The sequence below is a fragment of the Rattus norvegicus genome, chromosome 9 (genome assembly GCF_021556685.1).
Source record: "Rattus norvegicus strain SHRSP/BbbUtx chromosome 9, alternate assembly SHRSP_T2T, whole genome shotgun sequence".
Classification (NCBI taxonomy): domain Eukaryota; kingdom Metazoa; phylum Chordata; class Mammalia; order Rodentia; family Muridae; genus Rattus; species Rattus norvegicus.
The window spans coordinates 87441982-87458848 of NC_141542.1; the positions used below are offsets into that span (position 1 = coordinate 87441982).

At 36.9% G+C, this 16867-nt stretch overlaps 1 protein-coding gene across 4 annotated transcripts in view; it reads left to right on the forward strand.

Moving 5' to 3' along the window:
* The window catches only part of Vwc2l (von Willebrand factor C domain containing 2 like), a 188517-nt gene that overhangs the window by 16156 nt on the left and 155494 nt on the right, over positions 1-16867 (forward strand). For 3 of the 4 annotated variants that reach the window (XR_015628857.1, XR_015628856.1, NM_001413944.1), the window contains 1 exon segment: positions 9614-9743. Coding sequence is in view for 1 of the 3 variants with exons in the window: in NM_001413944.1 (NP_001400873.1) it covers positions 9614-9743 (130 nt within the window). In the remaining 2 variants the exon portion in view is untranslated. 4 annotated transcript variants of the gene reach the window in all.

Genomic DNA, 16867 nt, shown 5'->3' on the forward strand with positions numbered 1-16867 from the left:
TTCCCAGAATATTACACATTGGCTACATGAGGCAAATTGTTTCCTAATTTACATTTTTTTCAGGGCTGAGTTGGTTTCATTTTAAAATTCTCGTCATTAAGACATATACTGGCGGGTTGGGGATTTAGCTCAGTGGTAGAGCACTTGCCTAGCAAGCGCAAGGCCCTGGGTTCGGTCCCCAGCTCCGAAAAAAAGAAAAGGGAAAAAAAAAAGACATATACTGGCACACCTAAGACACATCCTCATCCATTGAAAACACACCCAAACTGCATCTAGAACCCATTGAAGGGTAAGCATGATTATTTTGGCCAATTTTGATTTTTAATTATATACATTGGAGCTAAAGAGGTGGTTCAGTAGCTAAAGCACTTGCCATGCAACTGTGAGATTGTAAGTTCAGTTCCCCAGAACCTATATCAAAGCTGGGTACATTAGCACGCGTCTCTAATTCCGGGTAGTGGAGACAGGAAGATCTCTGGCTAGCCTGACATACAAGAGCAAGAGACCCTGTTTCAAGTAAGGAGGGAGATGAGGACAAACTCTTGATGTCGTCCTCTGACATCCACACACTTATGCACACACACAAATATATGCATGTTGTATGTGTGTGCTATACACATGGATGTATTGAAAATAAAAATATCAACAACGATGAATCACTACCCTGAAACTCCACTTATATTCATTTAATACTGGCTTCCAAGCCTCTTCCTCCTAAGTATGACAGGGGAAATTAAAATTGTTCAGTCTAACTTTAATTTTTCTCCAGCATTAAAAATAAACCACTGCTAAAATAGAAAACCTTTGACTGCTGAGATGTAGAAAGCTTCGTTAAGGAGAAAAGGGACAATCATGAGGAGTGTTTCTTTTGTTAATGAGCCTCTAGGACATCCGCATTAAAGCAGGAAGATAGGAAAATCAAGACTCCGATAACTATGAACCAAAGCTATCCTTCTTTTTCAAAATTCTGTTTTTACGAAGAATCCAATGAAAGATAGAAGTTTCTTTAGTAAATAAGAATTTATTGAACTGTCTAAAAGCATCATCCAACATCATTCTCAATCTACTTTCTTGAATGCAAACGCTGGAACATGTAAGAGTTTGCAACATATTTGGATGACTTTCAAAACTCTGATGATATCATTTCCACATTGAACAGGTCAAATAATGTATAATTGAAATCCATGTTACCTTATTTTTTGTTACCATTATCATCAGCATTTGGTTTTGTTGTTGTTTTGTTTGTGTTTGAGACAGGTGTTCTGGAACTCTGTAGACCAGGCTGGCCTCAAACTCAGAGATCTACCTGCCTCTGCCTCCCAAGTGCTAAAATTAAAGGCATGTGACACCACCACCCAGCATATTATGTCATGATTTAATTACATGTTCTATGAGCTGCACTCTCCCTTGAGAAACTCAAAAGCATTTTAAATCATTGCGTGGGATGGAGGAGAGGGAGAACTACTATTCAGTTGGGAGCAGTGATGAGAGCAAGTTTAAAGCCAGTTAGGCTACCTGCTTTTTGCAAATTGCTTTACTCTCTTGGAGTCTTGAACCAGTTCACAGGGAAAATTCAAGTACTGTTAAGGTAAAGGGGACTGACTCCTGAAAATTATTCCTGAACTTTTGCATGTACTCTGTGCCACATGTACCACCCAAAAAAAACCACAAAAAATAGATAAATAAAATAGAAACTTTCTTAAAAGATTCTATATGTATCAGTTTCTTCTTAAAAAAAATAAGAAAACCCACAATGAAGAAGGGTAATCCGTCAAAGATAAAAACCAGAGAGTCTGATGGCAGAAGCTCTTCCTGATGTCCTCAGTCTACATCACCAACTAACCAGACAGCACAAACAACAGCCACACAAGTTTACTATATTGCACGCCAATGGAAGTTTGTCAAGAAAAGTCTAATCAAGATTTTATTAATTAAAATAGACTTGACTTTCATTGTCCATAAGCCATCTCAATATATTTTGTTAGAACAGGATAAGCTATGAATTAAGTGTGGGAAAAAATGAGCTATGAAAATGGGGGGGGGGATTATTTCGCCTTGCCATTGGAACCATGATATATTTCAGTGTTAACAATTATAAAGCACTTAATATAATTAACTTTTAATTACCTATCTTCATCACACATCCACATACAATTTTATTGCCAAATTGAATAGAAAGAAAATGACTCAAGTTTGAGGAAATCTTTGCCTAGAGAAAACTGAGACAGCGGCAAAGAGTTCTCAGGGAGAGATCTCTGCTTTCCCAGTGCCACAGCCTTGGTTGGCCCAGCGCTTACATTCTAAAGGCTCTGGATTCTGTGCCAGCCAGGGCAATGCTAGCTGACTGTGTTATTTTACCCTCTCTTCTCTGCCATCATTTCCTTCCAACGATTTCTGTAAAATAGTGCTGGTGATATCTGTTTCTTATATGATTCTTTGAGAGTATAGAATTCCCCCATAGCTACATTGGATTTTGTTTTAATGCTCTAGTCAGTGACTTCTCATCTGCTGATAGGAACAGTCTGTCCTTCCCAGTGATATTGGGAACGGTTTGAAGTTTTACAGCTGTCTACATTTTTCCTGTTGCGTAAATGTGTGGTCCACAGAGCATCTTCATCACAGAGGTATCCAGGCTCCAATAAACCTACGCAGTCCTGCAGTCGTAGGGTGCTCGTGCACCAAGTGTAGCTTCGCAGCAGCTTGTTGGGAAGGGATCTCAGGCCGCTGCTTTTCTAGAGTATTTCACAGGTATCGGTGTAACACTTCACACATCTTTACTGTGACCTTTCTCCATACTTTCATATTCTCATCTGAAGATCTTAATAGCAACAAAGAACACACTCCCTGACATTTTGTTGATAAGTTTGCTTTGCCTATTCAAACAATACATCTTCTGCAACTGAAGTATACGTTTTATTATATTTTCCTTATCTTTATTTTGTGTTTCTGGAAGCTAATCACATTTCAGAAATGCAATAGTTTGGTCCTGGGATTTCTTAAAAATTCTGGTTCTACATATCATCCATTTATCAGAATATGTGATATCAAATCAACGTGTAAAATGTCATGGGAGTTGATCTGTTCTTTTTGTTATAAATAAGAACATTGAACTGTGGGGAAGGAACTGGGGACAGATCTGGGAGGGGTGAGTATAAATATGGTCAAAATGCATTGTACTAAATTCTCAAAAAAATACAAAATATTTTAAAACATGTCAAAAATGTTTACTGATTTTCGAAGGAAAACATTTCAAGGAAACAATATACATTTAAAACAATTTAATGCTGAACGTTTCAGAACAAAGAAACTATTTTGTACTTGATAATTGACAGCATTAAGTTTGGCATTTCAGCCGCTTTCTTATCTCTTCTGTATTTTCTTTGAGCTTGGGTAAAATAAAAAATAAAGTTATTTTTTCATTATAACAATACCAGTAATTATTCTGATAAAATCATTCTAGTTAAATAATTAAAACATACCTGTATAAATCTTTTTTTGTTCTCATTCGTTTTTTGAGACAGGGTTTTTCTGTGTAGACCTGGCTGTCCTGTAATTCACTCTATGGACTAAGCTGGCCTTAGACTCAGAGCTCTGCCTACCTCTGCCCTTCCAGTGCAGGGATTAATGGTGGGTGCAGCTACCACATGACCTGTTTAAATCTTAACTTCTGGGTAGTTGTTCATTGAGAGAAGAATAGAGGGATCATTTTCTAGTGTAGAGTCTTATATACTTCACCTTATATGTAACACATGATGATAACTTTGTAAAAAAATAATGTTTTATATTCATACTTTTCTAAATTATAGTTTATAGATGTTTGGTTTATTATGAATATATAAGCAAGGAACTTTTATAAAATGCTTTTAATGTCAGCGAAGTTGAAAGGAGTTTGGATAGGCACATTGACAATAATATCCCATAATACACTTTCAAGTCACAAGCTCCTTCAGAAAAGGCCCGAATCATTGCTACTTAACTCAGTATTTAGATGATAAATGCATATACATTTGCTGTTGGACATATATATATAGAGAAAGACATATATAGATTAGAGAAAGATAATGATTGATAGGTAGATTATGTATATAACGATATAGCTATATAGATACAAATATGTATAAATGTTCATAGATCGGTGGAGGAAATATAAATTTATAAGCATAATAGGTATAGATACAGAGATAGATGAGACAGAGGATACATAGCCATGAATAAATATTGCCATGTAGATATAAGCATGTAATTTGTGTCAGGGTTTTCAATTTTCTTCAGCATTATTAATATCATTAAAGAAGGTCCTTTAGTATCTCCCTGATTGAATGAATTGCAGACTCAATATTGTCGAAACCCTGCGGTGGATAGGTCAGGCCCCCGGAGGGGTCATTGCAAACTCAGGACCACAAAGGAGAATTGTAATCAGATACTGTGGGTCATCTTTCGCGTGACTGTGGGTTTTGGTTGAAGCCCATCAGGTCTGCTGATCACTTGGGAGCATCTGCTGATGCAAACCAGCATCTACAGGAATGGCAGCGGATGCTAAGTACTCCCGTGCTTTGTAATTTAATGTATATTTTAATGAAGTGAACAGTGAGATTCCTGACAGGCATCAGCAAATTTGAAATAGCGCCTTCCAAGTTTCTCATCCGGTTTGGAAGTAATGAGACTTGTTCCATAAAGTGATAAAATTTATGCCATAAATTATCTCCCAAAGAAGAACGCTTCATGAAGCCGGGCGTCTTATTTGTTGGGATTAGATTTTTTTCAAAAAATAATGGTTGTTCGAATGGATTACTTTGTTAAGAGGAGTTGAGCCCTTTGATAACTTTTGCTCATGATCAAAGAAATGAAGCAACCTCAAATGCACGGAGCTTGGTATTACTTGGTTCAAAAGTCATTGATTTGGTTACTGCAACAAAACTTAACCTCTAGAATATGTCTCAGCCATCCTGTGTCTACCCAGCAGCTTCCAACTGTATTCTCAGAGGCCATTCTAGGAATCAAGTTTTGTCTCAGGGAGTATTTGGGGGGGGTAGTTGTATTTTGTTTCTTCTTTTAATAATAATAATTTTTAAAATGGGTATGTTTCAAACCATGACTTTTTTGCTTAAAAATATATTTTACAATTTACTATAAAATTACTGTGATGAATAAGTACCATTCATCATGGCATACATTATAGAAAGGATTAGCTTTTTCTCAGGCATTATAGTAATTGCTGTGCATACACTTGGGCCTTATATTTAGTTAGCACGGTGCTTTCTAGGGCAATAAAACCTGCAATCACCTACTGGATGAGCTAGCTGACGCGGTGCTTATAGATTGATTACCTTGTGATCGGCACAATGAACATTACGAATTTAAAATTACCTTTACAGAGTGAGTTTATGTTCACTGCCATAATATTTGGAGCCCAAAGAGTTACTTCACAACTCTGATTCAGAGACCTGTTCCTGCAAAGTGTGCTTTATAATTTAAATAAAACGCAAACTTTGGATTGAGTCAAAATCCTTTCTGCACATGATGAGCACAGATAAAGCAGCTGGGGGTGTGGCTCAGCAGATAAGGGAACATAGATTCTGCATAAAATCTACAAAATTTAGATAGTGTTACATATTTGTTGTCATTTTAAGACGTCTTCTAGGTGCTGAGTTCAGAAGCGAATAATATTTTATAAGCAGCTTAAATCTATGAAGGCAATAGGCAAGAACAAAGGGAAAACATTCAAAAGCCAGTGAAGTTATTCCTTGAACTAAAGGTGGTTTTTATACGGGCAGCATGGGTGACAGAAAAATCACAGTGAGTGTGCCCACATGCTTCTGCTAACTTTCAAATGGGAATTGAAATGACAAGCCTTATTGACAGTGGTCATTTCTTCCTGGATACTATGAACAATGGCACAAACAGACACCCATTAACTCCCAATGACTCAATTGATTTATAGATCTCAGATCTAGGCTACCCTCAGGAGTGAAGAGTATTTCTCAAGTATTCAGCATGCAAAAACAAATGTCCACTTTTGTGAACACATGGGCAATTCTAACCAACCAATGTGCAAAACCATATTCTCGGAATCTTATCCTGACCATCAGCGATAACACTGTTAGCGCCTACATTCTCACAAAGAAAATAGTTGACAATTTTCTAAAATTATTTTGCTATTTCAGTGACTTATGTTTCTGACTCCTAGGCTGCTTTTCCAATTTAAAATGTCATGGAGTGTTCACGACACTGTTTCTAGGATTCCAATCTCTTTCTCCTGTTCACCAACCATCCTCAGACCAGGATCATTTTGAAGTTCAGTTTCAGCTTCAAGGTCTTTGGGAGCTGGCCATTTTTAATCACGTTTTTCTCCATGTTTCCCACTCTGCTACACTCTAGTCACCTAAGGTGATACTGAAGTCACTGATTATCCAATCACATTCATTGAATATATACACATATCTGAGTTCAGAAACAAGAGATGTTTGTGATCTAGGACCAACAGTGACAGCATTTGTCACAGCTGCAATGTATTTGGTTACGGTGGGAATTGCAGATGAATTGCACAGTCCCTGCTTACAATCTCATATTAACCATTCAAAACCACTGGTGAAGAAATAGCAGATTTATATGGTGCACACAGAATTTATACCATCTAATACATGCGTTAACAAACAGATTTAATCTATAATCAAAATTGCAAATATATTTATGATAATCTAAGTGTAGCACGTATTGCATTATTTTTTAAAATATTGCTAAGAAGTAAAGCAGTCTGTGGGATTTCTTTGAAAGAAGAAACTAAATTTCAGACTGGTGAAATTCCATCATCTGCCTTCCCAAATATCTAACTGACAATAGCTCAGCAGCATATTTTTTAAAGACAGAAAAGTACAAGGAATATTTTCTCATCTTCTTATTTCAGCATCCCCTGTTCCTCTAAAGATGGCTTTATTCTTTAATCTTTGATTTTATGGGAACATTTTTGGATAATCCGTAGATTTCATGTTGAAGGAGCCAATAAAAGAAAATTTGTAACCAGCTCAGTGCTTAAAATGGGACTCATCAGAAATACCAATCCCAGTAGTTCTACACTGTAAGGTGGGAGGGATTTTAAAAATGTGAACCAAGTATCAAAGTAGCACCATAGTTGATCCTAACTCAACTCTGTTTAAAAGGTGTCTTTTCACAAATGCCCAGGAAGGCCAAGACCATGGGAAAGACCCATCTACAAAGAGAATGGCGATGTGGTCAGAGCTGGTTAGACTTGGTAAGGCTGGCAATGTCAGCAAGAGGCCTTACTGGAAGGTCAATACGTTGAATTTGACTGAAAGCTGGGAACAAGAGGTTTAATATTTGAAGAAATAATGATTAGTGGCAAGGGGACATGCAGGCAGGACTCTTCAAACTGGACACAGTCTGAAAGGTGGGTAAGTGGAGGCAAGTTAGAGGATAGTAGACACATTGGGCAGGGAACATCATGTGCCAGCCACCCTCAGCCTGGAGGATGGATAGCATGGAGGAATTACCAAATAAAATTTAAAAGAAAGATTCCTTGAAATAACAAATTAATAATATAAAAAGAGGAAATACCATAACCACAAGGATTTAGGGCCAAATTCTGGAATCAAAAATAAATAATATAGGCTCAAGGATGAATAGGCGGTACTAAAAATTAGGAAAATAATTTTCTCTTTCTAGTTTGTTTTATTGTTCAAAATCCTTTGAAATACCCAGTATTCCTTTATCGCTGTGCCCTATAGTCTCCACTCTTCTTAAGAGTTCTTCTTGGGATTGCAAGATGCATACAAATCCACAATTTATTGGTTTCAGGCTTTGTTAATTTTTTGTCAATACACCACTGAACATGATTCCAGGCTCCTAAACTTGAAGATGCCACATCTCCCCAAATATAAGCCATATGCCAAGACAAATGTCCTTCCTACACTTGAGAATTTCATTGTTAAATTTCCATGAGAATTTCTATGTACTAACTGCAGAAGTAAATTCCTCCGGAAGTACATATCCCTGGTAAGCCAACTTCTCCAATGTTAGTGGTTACTGCTCTGGACCTTTGGTAATAGACAAATATGAAAACCTTAGATGGCAACTACTCAGATATGTGCACGAAGAATGGTGCTTCTTGTTGAAAAACATGAGGCTAGAATTCGAACCCACTCCTACCTTCAAATCTCTGCCCTGTGCTTATCCATAAGACCTGAAAAAATGGTTGAATGTCTGCCAAACTATTCAGTCATCTATGAGATGAGGATTAAATAAATTTTCTTGTATTCAGGTTAGTGTAGAAATAAGAAAATTGATAATTTAAATTTCATAACATAGCTAATAAATTTCAAAAGCATGACGAAGCCTGGGATAATGCAGCATACTGGTCTACAGTCCTTAAACTTAACTGGCACAGTTTTGTCTTCAGTAAGCTAACGCATCATGCTAAGACATATCAATAATTTACTGCACAGCCTCTATGAACTAACCCAACAACTAAAACAATTATTGTTGGGCTATTGTTCTTCAAGCACAAAATGGAGATTAAATTAATGTTTACAATAATCAGTTCACTGTTTTCTATCCCACGCAAACTACTTGAGACAGTGTTCACTGTTTATTCAAATTACCTGATTCTGAATAAAACAGGAAGAGATCAGCATTTTGGATAATAACCAGGAAGATAGAAAGAGGATTTCATTAAATCAGTTTGTGAGTGTAAAATTTGTGCATCGTGCCTTCAGGCAGGAGTTCCGAAGAGTAAATAGTTGTTTGGGAAAGGGTGGGGAGCATGTAGTTTGTTAGAGCACCAAGTATTCATTCTAGGAGTCTAACCCTAGGGTTCATGAAGAGGTAGTGCAGAAAGGAATCTACATAGGATGAAAGGGTCACTGGAATTTTCTAGAAAAGAAACTGAAAATCCACTCATGCGTGGTTGGTAAGTATTGTACAGATAAAAACCCTTTTCAGCTTCATATTATCTTAATTAACTTTCCATTTCCATGTTAGAGTCTTTGACTCTGGCTTAAATTGTGCCTTTTTAGGTCAATTGATTTCAGTTCACTTCTCAAAGCAAGCAGGCAAGGTGTAAGGTACTCAGAAATTATGTCATAAGGGTGGATCTGGAGGTTTGGATGGCAGCTAAAATTTTCCATGACATTCACACTTAAGAGAGTCATTTGGGCTTCTTCTGCCTTGAACGAGGATTCAAAGGAAGGGTTAGGATATGTACTTAATACTTTCTCATTCCCTAGCCGTCCACCTTTCTTAGGAAGCAGGAACGACCAATCACAGAAGTGATTTCATGTGCTCTATTACTGTCTTGTTCCACAGAGGAAGGTAAAGCAGTCAGTGCTCTGGAAACCAAATGACCAACAGGCAGGTTTGGTGTCCAGACACTTCTCTGCAGGGTAGAAACTGTTGTGCAGAACAATTCACTCACTATTTACAGAAGCCTGGACTGTGCTTGGATATACAGGTTGCCTTCCTTTCGGAGACGAAATGATCAAACACATGGTAAATGGAATTAAAGTTGATATGAACACTACTGTCTTGTCTTCTGACAGCATATGAATGTGCAAGCATTAAGTTATAGGAGAAAAGGGGCTAATTTGAGATTTGTTCCTAGCCCTCTCCATGTGAATGGTGTCGCTGTGAGCCCAGCAATGAAGTTCACTGTGTTGTAGCAGACTGCGCAGTTCCAGAGTGTGTCAACCCAATCTATGAACCAGAGCAATGTTGTCCTGTCTGCAAAAATGGTAAGAATGCCCTGAATTAGCTTTCAAGAAGGGGTCAGGACAAGACACCAGTATTTCACACTTGCACGCCATTCAGTGCAAGAGCCCTCTAAGATCTGCCTCTGGCTTTTCAATATGGGCATAGCTGGCACACAAATTTTTCTGAAGCCTTAAAGTAAAAAATGTACTAGGTATGGGTGAATTGAGTGGCTTTTCATCTGGGGAATTAGAACTCTTGTATGCTGGCTTTGTTGTGTCCCATATAATTTATTGGTGACTTATAGACTATTGGAGAGAATACAGTACTGTATTTTTGCAGTGTCTGCATTTCTCTGTTTTTGGAGACTGTGAAGTACTTTTCCAAATTTCATGGCGTATAGCACACCTTAAGAGAGAGAATGGAGCAAATGCCAGGCATTTTGGTTTGGACATAAATAAGATTTCAAATTTAAAGTTGTCCAAAGGATATAAATTCAATTGTAAGTGTACTTAAATTTAAGCAAGAAAAGCTGAAACTGATGTGTGTGTGTTGAGGTCTATATTTTTATAGTAGAAGAACCCTGTCCTCACAGAACTTGCTCTAGATGTGGAAGTGGCTTGTATATAATATTATGGGTTCATTTCTCCCTTATGAAATGGAATAGACAGGAAAAATTATAGTGTCTTAGTCATCTGAAATCTTCATAGTACTCTAGAGAATTCTCTGAAGGGCAATGACCTCAGGACATTCTATCAGCAAAGATCATACAATCTTACTCACTAGTAGCCATGTTCTGCCAAAAAGGAGGAAATACTTTGTTACCTAACAATCCACCTTGGAGTTTGCATGTGCTTGAGGATAGTTCTAAAACTGAATGGATGTAGTAAAGTAACTATTTCCTAGTAACTATATATATATATATATATATATATATATATATATTTACAAATTTCTGTTAACTCGTTAACTCACATAGCAGTCTTTTCCTTAACAGATGAATAATTAGTTTTAAAAAAAATCAAGTTATTTAAAGACACAACAAAAGGGACTCCCATTGTTTAAAAAATCAATTTCGTGGTTTGGTATCTTCCCAAAATACTAATAATGACCCCTTCCAATATTTTGCCGGACATAGGCCTTCCTCTTTCTGGTCATATAAATCCATTATGTTAAGATATTAAATTGCTCATTTAGTTGCTCTTTTCTCCTTGTTCAGTGGACTTATATAACATGACCACCAACCTCTGACTCAGGGCCTGGGAATAAATATCCCCCGAATGTGCCTTGTATGTGCAAAGATACATGATTTAAAACTTCATATTTCTGAAAATGTTTAAAGAAACTGGAAAAGATACAAGAAAGAACAGTAAGATGATTTAATGGTTGAAAAATAGTACCTGGGAGGATAGACTGAAGGAGTTAGCATAATTTGTCCAGAAGAGAAGGCTCGGGGGAGACCTAACTGTCACAAAGTATATGGATGGTTAGTCTAAAGTAGAAGAGGACTTGTTATTTTTCATTTTCTCCAAGGATAAAAAGAAGAAAAGCTCAGATACCCAATCAATCTTCAAAAATGGGATTGACAAGTCCTTAACAGAAGAAAAAAATTTTGTTGTTTGGAAGTAACCATCTAAACAGGTCCTTGAGAATATTTTCTTCCCTGGGTGGCACTTGTTGACTTTTCCCTGCTTTTAGAGTAAGTTAAAAAAGACTTGTCTGTCCACACTCAGCATCTCTCAGATTTAGAGACTATATATTTAGGAGGCAATTTTAATGCATAGGTCCAATAAATCACCCAAGATATCCAACACAATGCCTACACCACATCAAGACTGTGTGTCTAGAAAACATTAAGATAGTCACTTCGAACTGGTCATACTTAATATACCACTACTAAAATTAGCTTATGTTTATTGTATATTAGAAATGTCTCTTCGAATAAACCCTCTTTGCACATATGTTAATGGATGAACTCTGAGTCACCTATTCATATAGTTGATGAGTTTATTCTAAGTTTATTGGCTCAGTTTTTTGGCTTCTGTGCCCATGACGTAGATCACAGGAACCATTTCTGCTCCTGTGTATGTGACACAGCAGACTAGCATCATTTCTGGTTCATCTTGCTACTTCCAAATAAACTTAACCTTTTTTAAAAAAATGGATATTAATCTGTATTTAAATAAGAAGGAAGACTAACACTTGCTATAACATAATATTAAAAGACTTTGTTTTACAACTGCGTGTCATTAATTTGACAGCTGTTTTCGATGCATGAAGTATGGTCAATGCCAAGGGACTTTGATCAAAAAGACTTTGAGGGACCTTAAGACCAATATTTTATTAATGAGCAGACTGGGCTCATGCTTAATTTGCTAATTGTCTAAACATAGGTAAGAAAATAGAAGCAGATGCTATGTATGTAGAAGGGCTGGAGGGAACATAAATACCCTGGTAGACTATAAGTAGGAATGTTTTGAAAATTCTGGCACATTGTAAGCCGATCTCATTGCATTGGAAGATAAATTTGTCCATTATAGTAAAAACTATTATATAAAAGTATGCCTCCTGTCTTCCTGGATTAAAGTAAAGGCCCAAGTTAAAAATATGTCCTATGGGTTTCAGGTACAGGCAACACATTCTAATTTACACAGCGTCTTTTAGCATTTTGCACATTTTCATAAATCTTTATAGATGTTGATGATTTTGGCAGACAAATATTTTTTGGTTTGCATAAATGCTGATAGTCTTGGCTGTCAAATCATTCCCCTTTTGCATAACAAGATTGATTTTTCTAGCTTCCTGGGTTAGAACTTAAGCAAGATGCATTAAAGATAGAAACTAAACATTTTAAAAGATAGAATATCTAACCTTAAATTTAAGTGTCCACTACTATAAAATCCTTGCTTTGCAATTATTTGTGAGCAAACAAACCAGAGAAACAACAATATATTGGTTTCTTGAGAAACAAGTTATCAAACCATAACAACTAGTGTAGAACTGAGTATTCTTATATAAAATACAAGCTAATCTGTTCCATAGACAAACAACAAAACCCTTTCTTTTTCCTCAATATAATTTGTAAATATCAATTTGGGAGCATGAAACTTCTAGAACTTCTTTAATTATGTTAAGAATGAAGGAGCATCTTAAATTTCTTCATCTTGACAATTATCTCACGCAGGATGGTTCCGAATGAACACAAGCAAGCAAGAGAAAGATTTCACTCTTATTCAGTTTAGCTCAGCACTAAGAAAAACTCTCAGTGTAATCAGAGTAAGAAAACATGAAAGATGTGAATGACCAACCGGTCTATGTACACGAATTGTATTAGAAGAAAAAGCAGGATAACCCTTTACTTAGGGTATAGGCACATGGATCCTGGTTTTAGCAACACTTTTAAGCAGTTGTTCATTTTTCCTCTGCACACCTGCAACAGCTGGTAACCCAAATGCCCCCTTTTAAAAACAGTGACATTTTCAAACTTTGCTACTTTTCGTAATGTTATGTTTCTTTGGCTTATCTTTTGCCGCATGCCTTTCCATGCTAATTAATGAGCATTCTTTACAGGGTAGTTGCCTATTTGCTCTAATAATATGCAAAAATAAATTAGTAGTGTAGTATTTGCTAAAGAAAATGTTTCAGTTTAGGGTGTAATATAAATATCATAACATTTGGAAGTCATCATAATATGCATAGTATACATACATACCTAGAATGTATATTGGTGTTTTGAATGTGAATTAACATCCATTTCAACTTCTTCTTTTTTATCATAAATGCAACTTTGGAGTTTTGCATAAATCCTAATGCTCTTGCTTTAAATCCTTAGAAACCATGTTTATAGATGCCAAACATATGAGTTTGCAAAAAATATATGCTGGCAGTTATTAAATATTTGATCACTAAGGCACCAAAATGGTTAAGTTTATTTGTACAGACTTTATATTTTCACTAGATTATAGTCAGTTGTTACCTGTGCCTCTGAAGCACAAGTTAACTCATGAAAAACTGGGAGAGACAAAATCCTTTCCTCATCTTCCACACACACCAAGTGAGTATGTCCATCTTTCTTCTAACTGAAGTTGACACAAGCCCTATTCAGATATTTAACTCCATACTTCTTATTCTCTTGTTGTTCTATGGTCATGAAAGCAAAGCAGGTAGCAGGCTATCCAGAAAGGCAAACAGAAAGGTTCCATGTATCAGGGTGGCAGGTTATACATCAACTGGAGATGAAAACCACTTCATAGCATCTAACACCTTCGAAAGATTTACTGTGAATGAGTATAGCCCTAATATGTACACAAAGGTGCATGAAATGAGTAAGAAAGAAATAAAAACAAATTCTATGAGGTGAGAATGAGCAATTATTTCATAAATAAAATTCTCAAAAGAAAAATCTTGTCTAAAAAATTGAAAAATAGATTTAATGAAAAGGAATCAGAAATTACAGGGACAAGATGCCGAATTTGTATTGATAATATTTTAATAATGGAACCATTTCTTATAAACACAGATCTTCAGTAAACAGTTCAGAAAATGTTGGGTGACTTTTAAGAAAGCATTTTCTATGAAAATTTTCATGTCACTTGAAGTTGATTATTGTCTGATGTGTACTTTTGTCCTATATTCATATTTAGAATTTTCACTGCATCTTAAGATAAGGCAGCATGAAATGTTATTGCTTTCAGTGTAGTAGTGAAAAATATCACAGCCCTTAAATGCACACTACTGATACATCGCCATACCTTGTAAAAAAATAGAATACAGCAATGCATACTATACCTGTTGTTTCTCATGTGATATATTTAATACACTTGAAATGACATTTATATACAAAGTATGCACTAAATCTTATGGGAATAGAAACACAATTAACTGACTAGTAAGCTAGTTATGATGAGAGCTAGGGAAGTGGCTCGTTGGTAAAATTCTTTCCATGCAAGCCTGAGGTTCTGTGCTTGGATCTGCACCTGAAATCCCAGCAGTAAGGAGGTGAAATCCCTGGAGCTCGCTGGACAGCTAGAGTAACTGAATTGGTAAATTTCAGCTCCAGTAGAAGACCTGCTCTCAAAGAATTTGATGTAGACACATGATGTAAATTCTGCTTTACACACACACACACACACACACACACACACACACACACACGCACGCACGCACGCACGCACGCACGCACAGGAGCATGCCAAAATGCACACAGAGAGAAGGGGGAAAGGCGAGGGAAGGAAGGCAGACAGGAGGAGGGATAATGGATTTAGTGATTCAATAGTTACTTGTAGGGAAAAGGGCTAATATCTCTAATGCAGTAAACACAAACATTATAAAAAATAAAACAGAATTATATGGAAAGCCACAAGTATGGTGTTCCAGAATATAAACAGTGCTCAGTCTCACATCTTCCTTAATCCAATTTGAGTCTAAGTAAATACTTTTATTATTTCTAGGTATCATGTGAGAAGAGTTCTAGAAAAATTCACACCAACTTTTATTTTTTATTTTATTTTTTATTTTTTTATTTTTTTTAACTTGAGTATTTCTTATTTACATTTCGAGTGTTATTCCCTTTCCCGATTTATGGGCCAACATCCCCCTAATCCCTCCCCCTCCTCTTCATGGGTGTTCCCCTCCCCATCCTCCCCCCATTGCCGCCCTCCCCCCAAAAATCACGTTCAGTCTTAACAGGACCCAGGGCTTCGCCTTACACTGATGATCTTACTAGGATATCCAATGCTACCTATGAGGTCAGAGTCCAGGGTCAGTCCATGTATAGTCTTTAGGTACTGGCTTAGTCCCTGGAAGCTCTGGTTGCTTGGCATTGTTGTTCATATGGGGTCTCGAGGCCCTTCAAGCTCTTCCAGTTCTTTCTCTGATTCCTTCAACGGGGGTCCTGTTCTCAGTTCAGTGGTTTGCTGCTGGCATTCACCTCTGTATTTGTTGGATTCTTGCTGTGTCTCTCAGGAGAGATCTACATCCGGCTCCTGTCTGCCTGCACTTCTTTGCTTCATCCATCTTGTCTAATTGGGTGGCTGTATATGTATGGGCCACATGTGGGGCAGGCTCTGAATGGGTGTTCCTTCTGTCTCTGTTTTAGTCTTTGCCCTCTATTCCCTACCAAGGGTATTCTTGTTCCCCTTTTAAAGAAGGAGTGAAGCATTCACATTTTGATCATCCATCTTGAGTTTCATGTGTTCTAGGCATCTAGGGTAATTCAAGCATTTGGGCTAATAGCCACTTATCAATGAGTGCATACCATGTGTGTTTCTCTGTGATTGGGTTACCTCACTCAGGATGATATTTTCCAGTTCCGACCATTTGCCTATGAATTTCATTAAGGCATTGTTTTTGATAGCTGAGTAATACTCCTTGTGTAGATGTACCATATTTTCTGTATACATTCCTCTGTTGAAGGGCATCTGGGTTCTTTCCATCTTCTGGCTATTATAAATAAGGCTGCTATGAACATAGTGGAGCACGTGTCTTTTTTATATGTTGGGGCATCTTTTGGGTATATGCCCAAGAGAGGTATAGCTGGATCCTCAGGCAGTTCAATGTCCAGTTTTCTGAGGAACCTCCAGACTGATTTCCAGAATGGTTGTACCAGTCTGCAATCCCACCAACAATGGAGGAGTGTTCCTCTTTCCCCACATCCTCGCCAGCATCTGCTGTCACCTGAGTTTTTGATCTTAGCCATTCTCACTGGTGTGAGGTGAAATCTCAGGGTTGTTTTGATTTACATTTCCCTTATGACTAAAGATGTTGAACATTTCTTTAGGTGTTTCTCAGCCATTCGGCATTCCTCAGCTGTGAATTCTTTGTTTAGCTCTGAACCCCATTTTTAATAGGGTTATTTGTCTCCCTGCAATCTAACTTCTTGAGTTCTTTGTATATTTTGGATATAAGGCCTCTATCTGTTGTAGGATTGGTAAAGATCTTTTCCCAATCTGTTGGTTGCCGTTTTCACACCAACTTTTAAACCGTGATTCAGTTTTGACCATCAGGGGAAACCAAGGATGAGGGACGTAAAAGCAGGGATCTTTGACCTTTATTTCATGAGCTTTCTTATTTAGTGAATATTTTATGTAAATATTGTACTTTCATAGTTTTAAGTTTTCATCAAACATTTAAGAAGATAATTTAAATACCATTAATCTCTTCCAGGAAG